Here is a 16,656-nt window from a genome sequence, read left to right as displayed (position 1 = left end):
ATTTTTTACATGGATAATATATCTTCACTAAACCGTTTAGTATCCGCTGGATTAGAACCGGTTCTCAGCCATACTATCCGCATAATGTCCGCGGAAAGCTGTCTATAACACTAAATATAAAGAATATACAAAACTCAGGGATCTAAAAGGATAAGACAATAATTGATTATTTATTCTTAATACCAGGGAGGGAGGGGACATTGGGCTGTTTATTACACTAGTCCCCAAAGTTTCATAATAAAGTTTTCTTATTCGTTGGCTTTACAATTTTAGGGACATTTTTCAATTTTGATTAGTTGATTAACCACTAATTGTAATCTCCAGAAATTGTGCTTTTTGTGTATCATCATTGGGGATGTAAATGAATTTATTAGCTATTGTCTTATCACTTTAGATCCTTGCATTCCTCCCCTTAACTATCCTCGGCGGTTTGACTTTAACCAGGGAGGAAGGGAACATTGGGCTGTTTATTACACTAGTCCCCAAAGTTTCATAATTAAGTTTTCTTATTCGTTGGCTTTACAATTTTAGGGACATTTTAAAATTTTGATTAGTTGATCCAAACCTTTTAACCACTAATTGTAATCTACAAAAAGGGTAATTTTGTGTATCATCATTTTGGATGTTCATCAATTTATCAGCCATTGTCTTGTCACTTTAGATCCTTGCATTCCTCCCCTTAACTATCCTCGGCGGTTTGACTTTAACCAGGGAGGGAGGGGACATTGGACTGTTAATTGCACTAGTCCCCAAAGTTTTATGATAAAGTTTTCTTATTCGTTGGCTTAAAAACTTTAGGTAGTGGTGTAAATTTTCATTGCTTGGTTCATTAAGTAGAGTGTCCTAACTTTTTATCTACAGAAGAAATTTATTCAAGTGGATCGGCAATTTATTGTCCATTGTCTTATCTCTTATAGATCCCTGAATTAAAACTGGTACCCAAAGTTTTATTACACTAGTACTCAAAGTTTTATGAATACGATATCTCGTTCCTTAGCTCAAAAATTAACATTTTACAACCACTAGAAACAATTTGCAATTCCTATGAAATTTAAGTTATCAACAGGCATTTAAAGGGATAAGACAATGGTCGTTAAATTTATGTACATCCCGAATGATAAAACCCAAAATTACCCCTGCTGTAGATTACAATTTATGGTCAAAACGTATGGACACTCAACTTATTGAAACTACCAATAAAAATTTGATGTTAAGGTTGTTAAGCCAACGAATTCGAAAATATTATTACAAATCTTTAAGGACTAGTGTAATAAACAGCCAAATGTCCCCTTCCAACCAATCCAATGTTTTGAGATTTCAATGTTTTTTTTTAATCTTTGAACAAAAATTTTAAAAAATGTTCGAATTTATTTTTAAAAATCCTTGGATCTAAAGGGCCAAGACAATGGCTCATAAATTCATGTACCTACCCAATGATGATACACATATGATAACCCATTGTTTAGATTACAATTAGTGCTTGAAACGTTTGGACACTGAAACTAAATATACCAACCAATCAAAACTAAATAAAAGTACCCAAGGTTGTTAAGCAAACGAATAAGAAAAGGTTCAGGTCTCATTGAGGAAAAACAGTATGTAATACTACTTAAAAATAATAACTAATTAAAAAGGATGACAACAACCATAAAAGCAAAGCTATAAAAGCTAGAAGGTAGGACAAATGAACATTATCATTTGTAGAATGTCAGGACTTGATAATTGTATGTAAATTTGTAGCAAAATTACTTAAAGAACTATGGGATACTGTTCAATAACATTCTAGTATTTTTAGGATTTGATTACAGCCATGTTTTGCTTATAACATTATACATTGTTGTCCTAGAATTCATTATTGGGATCTACTGCAGTTCACGGTAAAATATTGCTGGTAACGAATATTGCTAAAAATCTTTGAATTTTAAAGGCTGCTAGCTGCCAAACGGCTGAACGTACAGATCGTGCCCGCACACTGTTTTAAGCAGCATAAGAAGGCCTACAAATAATCTAGAATATCCATAAATCAATAATGCATAATTATCTCACAGTGCAGAGAAATGCGCGAAAAAGGCCTATTTTACGCGTTTTTTCTTCAGTGAAGCTTTCCCTGTGCATCATTGGATCTTGGCTATTCCAGATTGTTGGTAGGCCTTCTTATACCGCCTTAAATGGTGTAGGGCATGATCTGTAAGTTCAGCCGTTTGGAAGCTAGCAGCTTTTTGAATTAATCGATTTTTGGCAATATTCGTTACCAGCAATATTTTACCGTGAACTGCAGTAGATCCCATTATTGTTTCAAAAAAGCTTATGTACAAGAAAGAACTATTGAAGGTTGACAAGGATTAGATGTGACTAATTAAAATATATTCCTTCTATTGAGCAGTGCATTTTTTCCTTGGATAGTCTCTTTTCAACAACGTTATTATTTAGTTTATTATTGCAAAATTCAGATGAATAGGATAGTTATATTATCTAAAAACCAGTTGTAAAAAAAAGTTGTACTTTAACATGTTTTAAATAGACGTACATATGTACTTTCTGGTAATGATAAATAGAGTTGCTACACTGTATAAATATTACCAAAAAGCTTATTTAAGAAAAGCTTCTATTGATCCAAACACTTATCTGTCAAAACTATTAGAGAGAGAGAGGACAATGGGCAGTTTATTACACTAGTCCCCAAAGTTTTATCATAACGTTTTCTTATTTGTTGCCTTAACAACCTTTGGGCCTTTGTAAATTTTGATTGGTTGGTTTATTTAGTTGAGTGTTCAAACTTTCAACCACTAATTATATGCTATGGAAGGGTAATTTTGTGTATCATCATTGGTGACGTAGACGTGCATCAATTTATTTGAATTTATTTTATCCCTTTAGATCCGCACAAAACCATCCTCTATTTAAGTTCCCATTCACCCATCTTTATATATCTAGATTTAATTATCTATCCATCTCTTTATCTACCTACATATCTGCCTATCTTACTATCTATCTAACTATCTATTTATTTTTGGATATTTTTACTGAAATTTATTCTGTGCAGATTTAAGAGAAAAAAATCTAAAAAATGGACGGATTTTATTTTTTTATACTTATTTTAATGGTTGGATTATGTATTGCAGTGGATTTCTGCATTAGAATAATTATTTTTTTCCATTGTATTATAGACAGCTTTTGAGCCGCAAATATTAAAATGTAAAATAATGAGATTAAAACCAGTTTTGTTAGCCCCAAGGGGCCGAAGGCTCAGGCTAACAAAATTGACAGGACAATTCTAACATAATGCCTGAGGTTACCTGTTATTAACATAATGTTCTGTGGATTTATCCAGAGAAAGAGGGGACAATTGGCTGTTAATTACACTAGTTTATTAAGTTGAGTGTTCAAATGTTTCAACTACAAATTGTAATCTACAGAAGGGATACTTTTGTGTTATCAGTGGGGATGTACATTAAATTAAAGGGCCATTGTCGTATCCCTTTAGATCCCTTTGACCCTATATTCCTAATCAAAATCCCAAAAGTTGTTGAGCCAACAAATAAGAAAACGTGAAAATAAAACTAGAGTAATGAACAGCCCATTGCCCCCTCTCTCTTTGCATCTAGTGCACTACAGACATACTGACGGTCATTTATAGAGTAGATGCAGCGGTTGTTTTCATTAATACAAATAGATATTTGAGATAGGTTTAGTGATTAAAATATAATTTTAAATATATATAATACTATAATATATATATATCTATCTACTTATCCATCTTTCTATATACAGCAATTTAACTATCTATCTATCTATAGTCTAGGGTTGGGCCGGATAGTTTTTTGGCCGGATACCGGATACTAGATATCCGGCGATTTCAAACGCCGGATATCCGGCCAAATTGCCGGATATTCGGCCGGATAACCGGCCAAATTGGTGGCGTCTTATTATATAAAACTGGCGGCTACGCCCTTAGAGGCCTCTAGGGGCACTTGAGGGGGGGGGGGAGTTGAATTTGATAACCATTTTTTTTATTTTAGATTTAGGAAAGAAAAAAAAAATTAGGGGGGGCTAACGCCCCCTTGTTTTTATATTTGAAAAAATTAATAAAATTTTTTTTTTTTGGGTGGGGGTTATTTTTTTCTTCTAGGGGCGATTTCTCTTGTGAGAGTGGTGGTACCCTTCCCCAAAATAGTTATAAACCTTCCCAGGGCCTATGAGAAGCTACCCTGTACTGATCGGTTCAGCGGTTAGCGAGATCCTTCAGTACAGACAAACAGACAGACAAACAGATAGACATCCTGTTACTTTATTATAAGGATTCAGGTTTAAACTTAAAAATTATGTAACTTTTAAATGATCTTTCTTCTAAGCCATTAATCTAATAAACTATTACTACCCTCAATCTGTAATATTAACCCCTGTTGGAATTTTTTGAATACCTCCTTCCTGGCGGGCACAGGATGCCAGCAAACCTGGCAAGGTCATTTAGGTAAAAAGTAAAAACATTTTTTTTTACTTTAACAAAGCATTTCATGCTATCAAATACTTAAATATTCTATAGTCGTACATCCTCATAAGAAATATAGGTGTTCAAGTCGATTTCAGGTTCCAGGTATAGTCCTGCAAGTCCTGGACCTCCAGGTCTCCAGAAATCTTTAAACGGTTCCTGTGACAGCAGTTTTTGACTTAGAGACTTCAAATTTTAAACTTAGGCTTTTTATATGTCTTCATGACATAGTACAATTTCATAAAATCCGTTGCTGTTTACCTCCCGACCGCCAGTTTGAGGCTGGCAGCTGCCAAGTACTGCTTCCTCCGCCAAAATTTATGTTTTGAGATTTCTAATATAAAATTTAAATAAAGATAAACATATTAGAAAAAATTGTTCTTCTAGTTTAAATAGTAAGAAAATTACAGCCATTTATAGTTAAAAAAGCAGAAATTTTTGTTGTATAATATAAAATATTATATTGCCAGATATCCGGCCGGATAGTTTCAATATCCGGTATCCGGCCGGATATTGAAAATGGCCGGATATCCGGCCTCACCGGATATCCGGCCCAACCCTAATCTATACCTATACTGATCTATCTATCTCTCTATCTAATATTAATCCTAAAATTCAAGAAAGGTTTAGTGATTAAAATATGATTTTAAATATATATAATATATCTATCTATCCATCTATCTATGTATCTATCTATCTATTTTTCTATCTATCTATCAATCCGTCTATCTATCTATCTATTCATCTATCTATCTTTCTATCTATCTATCTCTCTATCTAATATTAATCCTAAAATTTGAGAATGTGATTAAAATATATTTTTTTAAATATATAATATATTCAACTAACTAAAGATTAATAACTCATTTGTATCTATCTATCTACATTAATTACAGACTAATGTTCCTTCCCCTCTTCCTATAGAGATATGAAAATGGATGAATGGTAGAATTATTATCTATCTATCTATCTGTCTATCTATCTATCAATTTATCTATCTATCAATTTATCTATCTATCAATTTATCTATCTATCTTTCTATCTATCTATCTATCTATTTATCTATCTATCTATTTAGCTATCTAATATCAATCCTAAAATTTGAGAAAGGTTTAGTGATTAAAATATTTTTGTTAATATATATATAATACCATAATATGAATCTATCTATCTATCTATCTATCCATCCAACTATCTATCTATCTATCTTTCTATCTAGCTATCTATTTATCTATCTATCTATCCAACTATATATCTATCTATTTAGCTATCTAATATTAATTCTAAAATTTGAGAAAGGTTTAGTGATAAAATATTTTCTGTTAATATATGATACTATGATATATTTATCTAACTAAAGATTAAGAACTTATTTGTATCTATCTATATATATTAATTACAGTCTAATGCCCTTCTCTCCCCCTTCTCCCTATAGAGATATGACAATAGATGAATGGTAGAATTATTATCTATCAATCTATCTATCTATTCATTTAATCCTAAAATTTGTATCTATAAAAAATCATAGAAATATGACAAAGGTTTGGTGATTAAAACATTTGGATTGAGTGCAGTTCACAGTAAGCTGTTTTTAGATATTAGTTTTAGTAGTAAAGCTTCTCTATTATTCATGCTGTATGTTTGACATTGAACATCAGCCATTGAAAAGCAAGTTTTATCTTTACTTTTATTTGAAATGTATATTCCTACTTTTAAATACTTGACATTGAATCATTATATTTATAAAATTCTAGGATTAAATGTGTCTTTTATGAGGGATCTAAAGGGCCCATAAACTCTACACCCCCCTAATGATGATACACAAAATTACCCCTTCTGTAGATTGCAATTAGTGGTTGAAATGTTTTGACACTGAATTTAATAAACCAATCAATCAACCTTAATATAAGTTGTTAAGCCAAGGAATAAGAAATAAAACTTTGGGGACTAGTGTAATAAACAGCCCCCTCCCTGCCTTGATCCCTTCCCCCCCATCTGTAGCCATACTGAGATAGGTAAAATCTTTCTGTTTGTCTGTCTGCTTATCCATCTGTTCGTCTGTCTGTCTGTAACTCTGTCCCTCTGTCTTTCCGTTACTCTGTCCATCTGTCTGTCTGTCTGTTTTTCCGTCCACATGACTGTCTGTCTGTCTTTCCATATGTCTATTGTTTTTCTATTCATTCATCTGTCTGTCTGTCTGCTTATCCATCTACATGACTGTCTGTATATCTGTCCAACTGTCTGTCTGTTACTCTGTTTGTAACTCTGTCTGTCTGTGAGTCTGTCCATCTGTTTATCCTTCCACATGACTGTCTGTCTGTCCGTATGTCTTTTGTCTTTCTGTTCATCCATCTCTCTGTCTGTCTTCTTATCCATCTGTTTATCCATATACATGACTGGTCAGTCTATCTGTCCGTCTGTCTCTCCATAACTCTGTTTGTAACTCTGTCCGTCTGTCTATTTGTCTGTCCATCTGTTTATCCATCCACATGACTGTTTTTCAGCCAGTCCATCTTTCCAAATTACAACAAAACGCCAATAGAGCCGTAATTGAAAGCTCCAAATGATACACAAATTATCCATTCTGTAGATTATATTTAGTGGTTGAAATGTTTTTACACTAAACTAAATGATCCAACCAATAAAAAGTCACCAAGGTTGTAAAGCAAATGAATAAGAAATCTTTACTATGGTGACTTTGGGGACTAGTGTAATAAATGAATGGATATGCCTTAAGTCTATCATATTATGTTTTTAGTCTTATTTTGATTTAAATTATGTGTGTCATAAAATATTTTATTAGAGGTTTAGTGATTTTTAATGTTTATTTTACTTAGATTTAATGTAAATACTATGTTAACTATTTTATGTAATAACAATGTTGTTAAAGTTATAAAGGCTTTTTTGAAATATAATACTATTATATAAAATATTAAGCTTTTTTTGTCTGTAGCCAAGGATCTTGCTAACCATTGAACTGATATGGTTCTCCTTTAAAACGGAGCTTCTTATATATCCAGAGAAGGTTTTTAACTATTTATGGGGAGGGTGTCTCCATTTTAAGTGTCCCTAGAGGCTTATAGGTGCATAACTGCTAGTCTATAATACAAAGTAGAACAATTTTGTCTGTCTGTTTGTTTGTACCAAAGGATCTCACTAACCTCTGAACCAATCAGGTTCTCCTAAATTTTTACTTATTTCTAAAATCAAAATAAATAGTGCTCCTAGAATCCTAGGGACAAGGCCGATTGTATAAAATAAAGCGGAAGCAGAAAACTTTCAATAACATAAACAGAATAATAAATAAGTAGCTATTGAAAACTCTTTACAGACATACAAAGTAAATTAAATTAGAAGATAATTAAAATCATAAAATTAAAACATTGAATGCTAATAATTTTATTGGTTATATATCAAGGTTAATTAATCCATTATAATAAATGTTAATAATCAAAAGTTTCAAATATCCAAATCTATAATTATTTTGAAATATTGCTTTAGATTAAACTTGAATCAAAAAATCACTTTTTAAAAATTTATAAGAAGAAAAATTTTTAAATTTGAAGTGATACAAATTAATAAAATATAAACTTATTTACTAAAACAATATGTTATAATGATTTTTATATCTGTAAATAACTAGCTATATAATGTTTAGATAAAATAATTGCAAATAAATAGGAATTTTTCAAAAGTCTAAAGATCTTTGGAAATAATAGGAAAAAACATTAATATCCTGACAATTGGATAAGTTTTTTTATATAATTTTTTATATTATTATTAGAAAATATTTTAATGGTCAGGTTTTAGTATAAAAAAATGCATTCATGTAAAAGAGAGTTGGATAGAAACAGCAAACTTAAAACTAAAGATGTTGGGCTGGTTTTAAATTTCTTTGCAATAATTTTTTTTAAATCAACATAAGTATATATAATAATATAATATATATGAAATATAGTAAAATACAACATGATACTGTTGAATATATTTATGATACAAACTTTTTTTAATAAATATGTACAAAAAATCTTCAAAAATATTTGTAAAAATCCTTTAAATTTAAATTTATTTTAAACTTTAGTTTTACATTGACATCTGAAGAGTGCAAACATGCACAAAACAATTTGAATAAATATTTAAAATTCATATTTTATTTGTGAGTTAACCTCTTATAGGATACAAAATATATATTCAACAGATAATAAAACAAACTGGCAGAATCTTGAAAGTATAAATATCATTGGTTTAATTCAAAGTATTTTATTTTTATTTAAATATCTCATGTTTCTAATACGTACAAATCTAGATCATTTTGATAGTAAACTGGACCAAATTATATCTTTAATATTAAATTCTTATTACTTAGTCAAAATTCATGCCAATTTGCTTCAAATATCATGTATAGTAGACACTCAGTCCCTTATTGTAATTAAGATATTCAACAAGACAATTAGTCAGTAAACTAGATTATTATCTTCAATAAATTAAGAATATTGAAACTTTGTCTTCAGAGATGTTTTGATCTTACATTGATGTGTGATTTTTCTAAATTTGAAATAATCAGACTATCAGGGAACACAAATTTCTCGGATGGTGGTTTAGTTTGATCTTTATGAAAATTTATGTCAAGCAATGTATTATATCCTATTTACTAAGATTATGTACAATCATAAGATTAAAACCATTTTTATTTATGGCCCAAGATGCTGAAAACATAGAATAAAAAAACTGGTTTTAATCTTATGATTGTACATTTTATATCTGCAGAAAGCTGTTTATAATATGATGCAAGAAATAACTATTATTACATTAAGGGAGAATGTTTATAACTGGATATAAATTGAGTAAATAGTAATATATAGAGTTAATGAAAAAATATGGGGTCATGTGAAGAAAACACAGGTGCGAGTTTTGTCATATTTTCACAGTAGGTTTTAAAAAGTTATTTCAAGTTAGGTTAGGTTAAATCAGGTGATTGTCTTGCAGGGTAAGAGCCCACCGCAGGGGCTAGAAAGAGCAGAATGGCTTTTGTGAAAATATGACGAAACCTTCTACTTTGTTTACTTCACATGACACTAAAATATGTTCTGTGAAGGATCTTTATCTGCTGCTGTTGTCAGTTCTGAAGTATTATCATTGAATATAATAAGAAAATCCTTATACTAAAGTAACAGAATGTCTGTTTGTCTGTGTGTTTGTACCAAAGGATCTTGCTCACCGCTTAACAGATTGGGTTCTCCTTAAAAGGGTACCTTCTCATAGTTCCCGGGAAGGTTTATAACTATTTTTGGGGATGGTACCACAACCCTCCCAAGAGAAATCACAATAAATCGAAATTTTTTTCTCTCAAATAGAGACTCCTATGTAACATTGCAAAGTATCGTAGAATATTGATAGAGACTCCTTCAAAACATTGCAGGGTATCATATTATTTTTTTTTAAAAACCAAACATTTAAAGTGCCACTAGAGGCCTCTAGGGGTGTAGCCGATAGTAACAAATAAATAAACAACAACAAAAATTAAGAAATTTCAGCTTGAATGATATAAAGAGTTTATTCCACCTTTAAGGTTTTTTTTCTTGCTAATTGCATATGTCAAATATATGTCAAGATTTACCTACTTTTATTGTTGTTCATTTACTCAACATCCCTTCCTCTCTTAGCTCCTGAAATTTTGATAACATATATGAATAAAATAAAATAACAGGATGTAGAAATTTATATTTCTGTCAGCAGTCATTGTTACCAATTAAAGAATTTTAGAAGAATTTAGTACAAATAAAGATTGTCAATGTCAATCTTAAAATTTGTAGCCTCAACACTCTTTATTTTTTTATCTGTCTGTCTGATTGTCTGGCTCTCTAAAAATTAAGAAACAACATTATTCTTTATCTACTAGGAGCCAATTTATAGGTACAAAAGGGACCTACAGATTAGGGCTGCTAGATAATATGGGTAAGGAAGCAAGTCAGAACTATAAAAAAGCCCTCTAGCTAAACGGTTATTTTAGAACCGGCCACCCTTCCTTCCTCTACAAACCAACTCTTAAAAAGAATGGGACTTTATGTAAACTTACCATTTTCTCTAAGTACTTTTGCAGTTTCAGTGTTCCCTCCTCTAATTGCCCAGTCAAGTGCTGTGTAACCTAGACACATTAATTTATATAATACACATTTTAGATTCACAACCAAATATTTGACCAAAAATAGTTTGGACAGAAAAGATGAATTGTAAACAGATATATACAGGGTGGGGGAGTAATTGTAGAAAATTCTGATCACAATCCAAGCTGTAGCTACTTAGTATTTGAAGATAAAAGATTATGATATGGAATTCAAGTCAATTTCAGGTTCCAGGTACAATCCTACAGGTCCTAATCCTCCAGGTCATAGCTCATGTGAACTTAATTTTTTACTTAAGGACATTAAATTTTAAACTTTAGCATTAGTTCACATAACATTTTAAATTTCCCTGCTGACCACCAATTGCTGCAGCTTGACCTGTCAAGTACAGCTGTTGCTACCAAAATTTATATTTAGAGAATTCTAATTTACATAAAAATAAAAATTTTCTGTAGGTCTATCTGTCAGACAGATTTCTCCTGGGAAAAAAAAATGAAGCAATAATAGTATTGTGTAAAAAGCCATTAATAGTCAACAGCCCCATGTTTTAATAAAGAATTAAAAGGTCAATGAATAGATACTATTACAATAAATTGTGTAACTAACCATTATTTCTCTTAAAATTGACATCAGCTCCATTTTCCAGAAGAATCTTCACAATATCAGTGTGTCCTCTCCATGCTGCCCATATAAGACTGGTATATCCTAGATGAACATACATTTGTCTAATATATAAGAATATTATATAATAAAAGTATTGTGTAGCTAACAATTATTCTCCTATGAATAGTCATCAGCCCCATGTTCTAACAAAGAATTAAAAGGTAGAGGGATAGATACAATTACAATAAATTGTGTAACTAACCATATTTATTCTGTAAATTGACATCAGCTCCATTTTCTAAAAGAATCTTCACTATATCTGTGTGGCCTTTTTCTGCTGCCCGTGTAAGACTATTACTTCCTAGAAGAACATACATTTGTCTAATCTATAAACATTATATAAAATAAAAGTATTGTGTAGCTAACCATTATTCTCATATGAATAGTCATCAGTCCCATGTTCAAATATAAATTAAAAGGTATATAGATAGATACAACTAAAATAAATCATTGAACTAACCATCATTATCCTGTAAATTGACAGCAGCTCCTTTTTCTATCAGAATCATCACTATTTCAGTGTATCCTTTCCATGCTGCTTTCATAAGACTAGTTTCTCCTGGAAGAACATATATTTATCTTATATATCAATATATTATACAATAAAAGTATTGTGTAGCTAACAATTATTCTCTTATGAATAGTCATCATCCCCATGTTCTAATAAAGAATTAAAAGGTACATGGATAGATATAATTAGAATAAATTTACAAACTGACCGTTAGTTTCCTTTAAATTGACATCAGCTCCATTTTCTAGAAGAATCTTCACTATTTCAGTGTGTCCTTGAAATGCTGCAAGTATAAGACTGGTTTCTCCTAGATGAAATACATTTGTTATTATACAATAAAAGAATTGTGTAGCTATTATATTTTTGAAAACAAATCCAATGATGATCAACAACCCCCCCCCCCCAAAAAAAAATAAAACTCTTTGTGTAGCTTAACCATGATTTTCCTCGTTTCATGTTCTAATAAAGAATTAAAAGGTAGATGGATAGATACAGCTACAGTAAATTAAGGAACTAACCATCCTCATCCTCATCCTGAAAATTGACATCAGCTCCATTTTCTAGGAGAATCTTCAATATATCAGTGTGTCCCTCCCTTGCTGCAACCATAAGACCGGTATATCCTAGATAAAAATACATTTGTCTAATATATAAGAATATTAAGCAATAAAAGTATTGTGTAGCTAACCATTATTCTCCTATGAATAGTCATCAACCCCATGTTCTTATAAATAATTAACAGGTAGATGGATAGATACAACTAAAAGAAATTGTGTAACTAACCATATTTATTCTGTAAATTGACATCAGCTCCATTTACTATTAGAATCTTCACTATTTCAGTGTGTCCTTTCTTTGCTGCAGCCATAAGACTGGTTACTCCTGGATAAACATACATTTGTCTAATCTATAATCATTATATACAATAAAAGTATTGTGTAGCTAACAATTATTCTCCTATGAATAGTTATCAGCCCCATGTTCTAATAAATAATTAACAGGTAGATGGATAGATACAACTAAAAGAAATTGTGTAACTAACCATATTTATTCTGTAAATTGACATCAGCTCCATTTTCTAGGAGAGTCTTCACAATATTAGTGTATCCATTACTTGCTGCATACATAAGACTGGTATTTCCTAGATAGACATACATTTGTCATATATATAAAATCATTCTACAATAAAAGAATTATGTAGCTATTATATTTTTTTGGAAACAAATCCAATGATGAACAACCCCCCCCCCCCCCCCCTCCCCTCCAAATAAAACTCTTTGTGTACTTAAATTATGATTGTCCTAGTCCTATGTTCTAATAAAGAATTAAAAGGTATATAGATAGATACAACTAAAATAAATTGTGTAACTAACCATCATTCTCCTGTATATTGACATCAGCTTTATTTTCTAACAGAATCTTCACTATTTCAGTGTGTCCCTCCAATGCTGCAAGTATAAGACTGGTTACTCCTAGATTAAATGCATTTGTCTAATATATAAAAATATTATATAATAAAAGTATTTTGTAGCTAACAATTATTCTCCTATGAATAGTCATCAGCCCCATGTTCAAATAAATAATTAAAAGGTAGATGGATAGATATAACTAAAATAAATTGTGTAACTAACCAGTAGTTTTCTTTGAATTGACATTAGCTCCATTTTCTAGAAGAATCTTCACTATATCAGTGTGGCCTTGAAATGCTGCCCACATGAGACTGGTTTCTCCTAGATTAAATGCATTTTTCTTATATATAAAAATATTATAAAATAAAAGTATCGTGTAGCTAACAATTATTCTCCTATGAATAGTTATCAGTCCCATGTTCTAATAAATATTTAAAAGGTAGATGGATAGATATAACTAAAATAAATAATTCTCCTATGAATAGTATTGTGTGGTTAAACCATCATTATCCCAGTCTTTACACAAGACTGGTAAATCCTAAATGAACAAACAATTGTCTTTTATATAAAACTATTATACAATAAAAGTATCCTGGCCCCATGTTCGAATAAATAATTAAAAGTATACAAAAATGTTTTTTGATGTGTTAAAAGATTACCCTGTGAAACTTGAAAGGGGTTTTGTTATCCAAAAACACCAGGTGACAGGGGGTATAAAATGTGCCAACCCTTATATAAAACCAAACATTATAATTCCTTCAATCACAGGCATGTTGCATATCAAAATGACCACTTTCAAGTTTCAAAGGGTTTTATATTGGCCCAGTAACTCTTGCCAATGCAAAACCCCTCTCTTATATTCAATATTTGATATCAACTAGTTCTAGAGTAATATGTTTTGGTATTTTAATTAAATGAAATGACTGAGTTACAGAAAGAGATTGATGTAGGATGGTATGACCAGTCAATTAGTTTACTTACACTAATAAACCCAGAACCACTTCATTATGCAATCTACATTTTTCTGGATATTTTGTCTATGGTAGTCCATAAGTGTACAGCTTTACAGTACATTGTTTCTATTTGTTAAAGCAACACGTATGATAAAAGAAAAAGATTCTGTTTAAAGTAAAATGCTTATATTTCAATCAAAATCTATATTTTTGTATTTTTTACCGATGCACTTCATTATGCAAATCAAAAGAAAATCAATTAGAAAACGTTTGTTTTGCCCTTTTCTCCACTTTTAAAAATTAATTCTGATAAAATAACAATTATTTAAGGGATTTATGCATTAATTATAATGAAAAACAGTTTAAGGTAGATTTTAATGATTTTTCTGATTTTTAATGATAAGAACTAATTGAAAAAAAGAAATTCTATCCCTATCACTTTAGAGGACAGCTGCCGACCCCCAGTCTTATGGATGAAGCTAAATACATGTTAAAAATAAAAATTAGCCTGAAAAGTATACAAAAATGTTTTTTGATGTGTTAAAAAAAATCCATTTTTAAATCTTGATTTTGAGGATGATGGCCTTTAAGATGCTCTTACTGGTGGTGATGGTGAGCTAAATGTTATCAAAGTGCATGCCCATGATGAAAACATATATAAACCCCGAACAAACATATTATGCAAATCTGAATTTTCAAAATAGCAGCTTTATTATTCATTTAGAATGATTTTACAATAAATATGAAATGTAGATGCCTCTTTTGGTTACAAAATTCCACTGTTATTTTTTAATTAATCAGCACAAATAAAGCACAAGATCTCAAAAACAGCATTTGGGGGTAATACTGGTAAACAAACATATTATGCAAATCCAAAACAAAGCAACAAAAAAAAGGTTTTTTGGCACTTTTCTCCTCTTTTAAAGATTGATTATGATAAAATAATATTTTTTTAAGGGATTTATGCATTAATTATTATGAAATATAGTATAAGGTAGAAATTAATGATTTTTCTAAATAAGAAATGATTGAAAAAAATAAATTTGATCCCTATCACTTTAGAGGACAGCTGCTGACCCCCAGTCTTATGGATGAACCTAAATACATGTTAAAGATAAAAATTACCCTGAAAAGTATACAAAAATGTTTTTTTATGTGTTAAAAAAATTCATTTTAAAATCTTGATTTTGAGGATGATGACCTTTCAGATGCTCCTGTTGGTGGTGATGGTGAGCCAAATATTATCTAAGTACATGCCCATTACAACAACTTGTCTATTAACCTATGTACCATTTTTTGTAGTCATAGCAGCCTCCAATGGAGCCTTCCGACAAGAAATATAACCATCTTCTAAAAACTACAGTATTCACCTTATGAATTGAAGTAAATAAAATTGCAATTCTTTTCTTTTTTAATAATGCTGGGCTGGAGGATGCTATAACTACAAAAATTGGATCATAGTTTAATATATAAGTTGTCATCATGAACATGCACTTTGATAACATTTGGCTCACCATCACCACCAATAGGGGCATCTTAAAGGTCATCATCCTCAAAATCAAGATTTTAAAATAGATTTTTTCAACACACCAAAAAAACATTTTTGTATAATTTTCAGGGTAATTTTTATCTTTAACATGTATTTAGGTTCATCCATAAGACTGGGAGTCAGCAGCTGTACTCTAAAGTGATAGGGATCGAATTTATTTTTTTCAATCATTTCTTATTTAGAAAACTCATTAATTTCTACCTTATACTATATTTCATAATAATTAATGCATAAATCCCTTAACCCTTACAGCTCGGGCTTCAATTCCCACCTTAATAGATGGGGGGGGGGCTCAAAGAGCCCCCCCCTCTATCTCGGCTCCTTTTACATATAAAGACGTAAATTTTTTTTCTGGTGGTTTATGTGTATTTTTAGAGAAAATTACTTTTTCTAGTCATAGCGGCCAGGCCGCTCCTTAGCCGCTTTTTAGCGGCCAGCCGCTAAATTTTAAAACAGCTGTAGAGCGGCCAATTTTGCAGCTAGGATGACCAAATTTTAGGACGAACTTTTATTTTCATAACAAAAAAATTACTTTTTCTGATCATCGCCGAAAAACGGCAAATAACGGAAACCGCCATTTTCGGCGGTTACGGCGGTAAAACTTAAAAAGTCATGAAGTTACAGCTCTCCATCTTACCTACAAAAAAAATGAGATTGAAAAAACTAGAGGGGGTCTCTTTGAGCCCCCCCCCCGATCTGTAAGGGTTAAAAAAAATATTATTTTATCATAATCAATCTTTAAAAGAGGTGAAAAGTGCCAAAAAACCTTTTTTTTGTTGCTTTGTTTTGGATTTGCATAATATGTTTGTTCACCAGTATTGAACCAGTATCTTGTGCTTTATTGGTGCTGATTAATTAAAAAATAGCAGTGGAATTTTGTAACCAAAAGAGGCATCTAAATTTCATATTTATTGTAAAATCATCCTAAATGAATAATAAAGCTGCTATTTTGAAAATTCA

At 30.8% G+C, this 16,656-nt stretch overlaps 1 protein-coding gene across 1 annotated transcript in view; it reads right to left on the bottom strand.

Moving 5' to 3' along the window:
• Positions 1-8,709: 8,709 nt before the first annotated feature.
• LOC145318456 (uncharacterized) overlaps positions 8,710-16,656 on the bottom strand; it is a 49,357-nt gene continuing 41,410 nt past the window's right edge. The window contains exons 22-25 of the mRNA XM_080159723.1: positions 11,218-11,316; positions 10,566-10,634; positions 10,107-10,155; positions 8,710-9,728 (exon numbers count right to left, since the gene is read on the bottom strand). Of these exons, the coding sequence (XP_080015849.1) occupies positions 10,127-10,155; positions 10,566-10,634; positions 11,218-11,316 (197 nt within the window). The 3' untranslated portion in view covers positions 8,710-9,728; positions 10,107-10,126. The remainder of the gene's footprint in view (positions 9,729-10,106; positions 10,156-10,565; positions 10,635-11,217; positions 11,317-16,656) is intronic.

Source organism: Acartia tonsa, chromosome 5 (assembly GCF_053477335.1).
Source record: "Acartia tonsa isolate MP-2025a chromosome 5, ASM5347733v1, whole genome shotgun sequence".
Classification (NCBI taxonomy): Eukaryota; Metazoa; Arthropoda; class Copepoda; order Calanoida; family Acartiidae; genus Acartia; species Acartia tonsa.
This window is presented reverse-complemented; position numbering and strand designations above follow the sequence as displayed.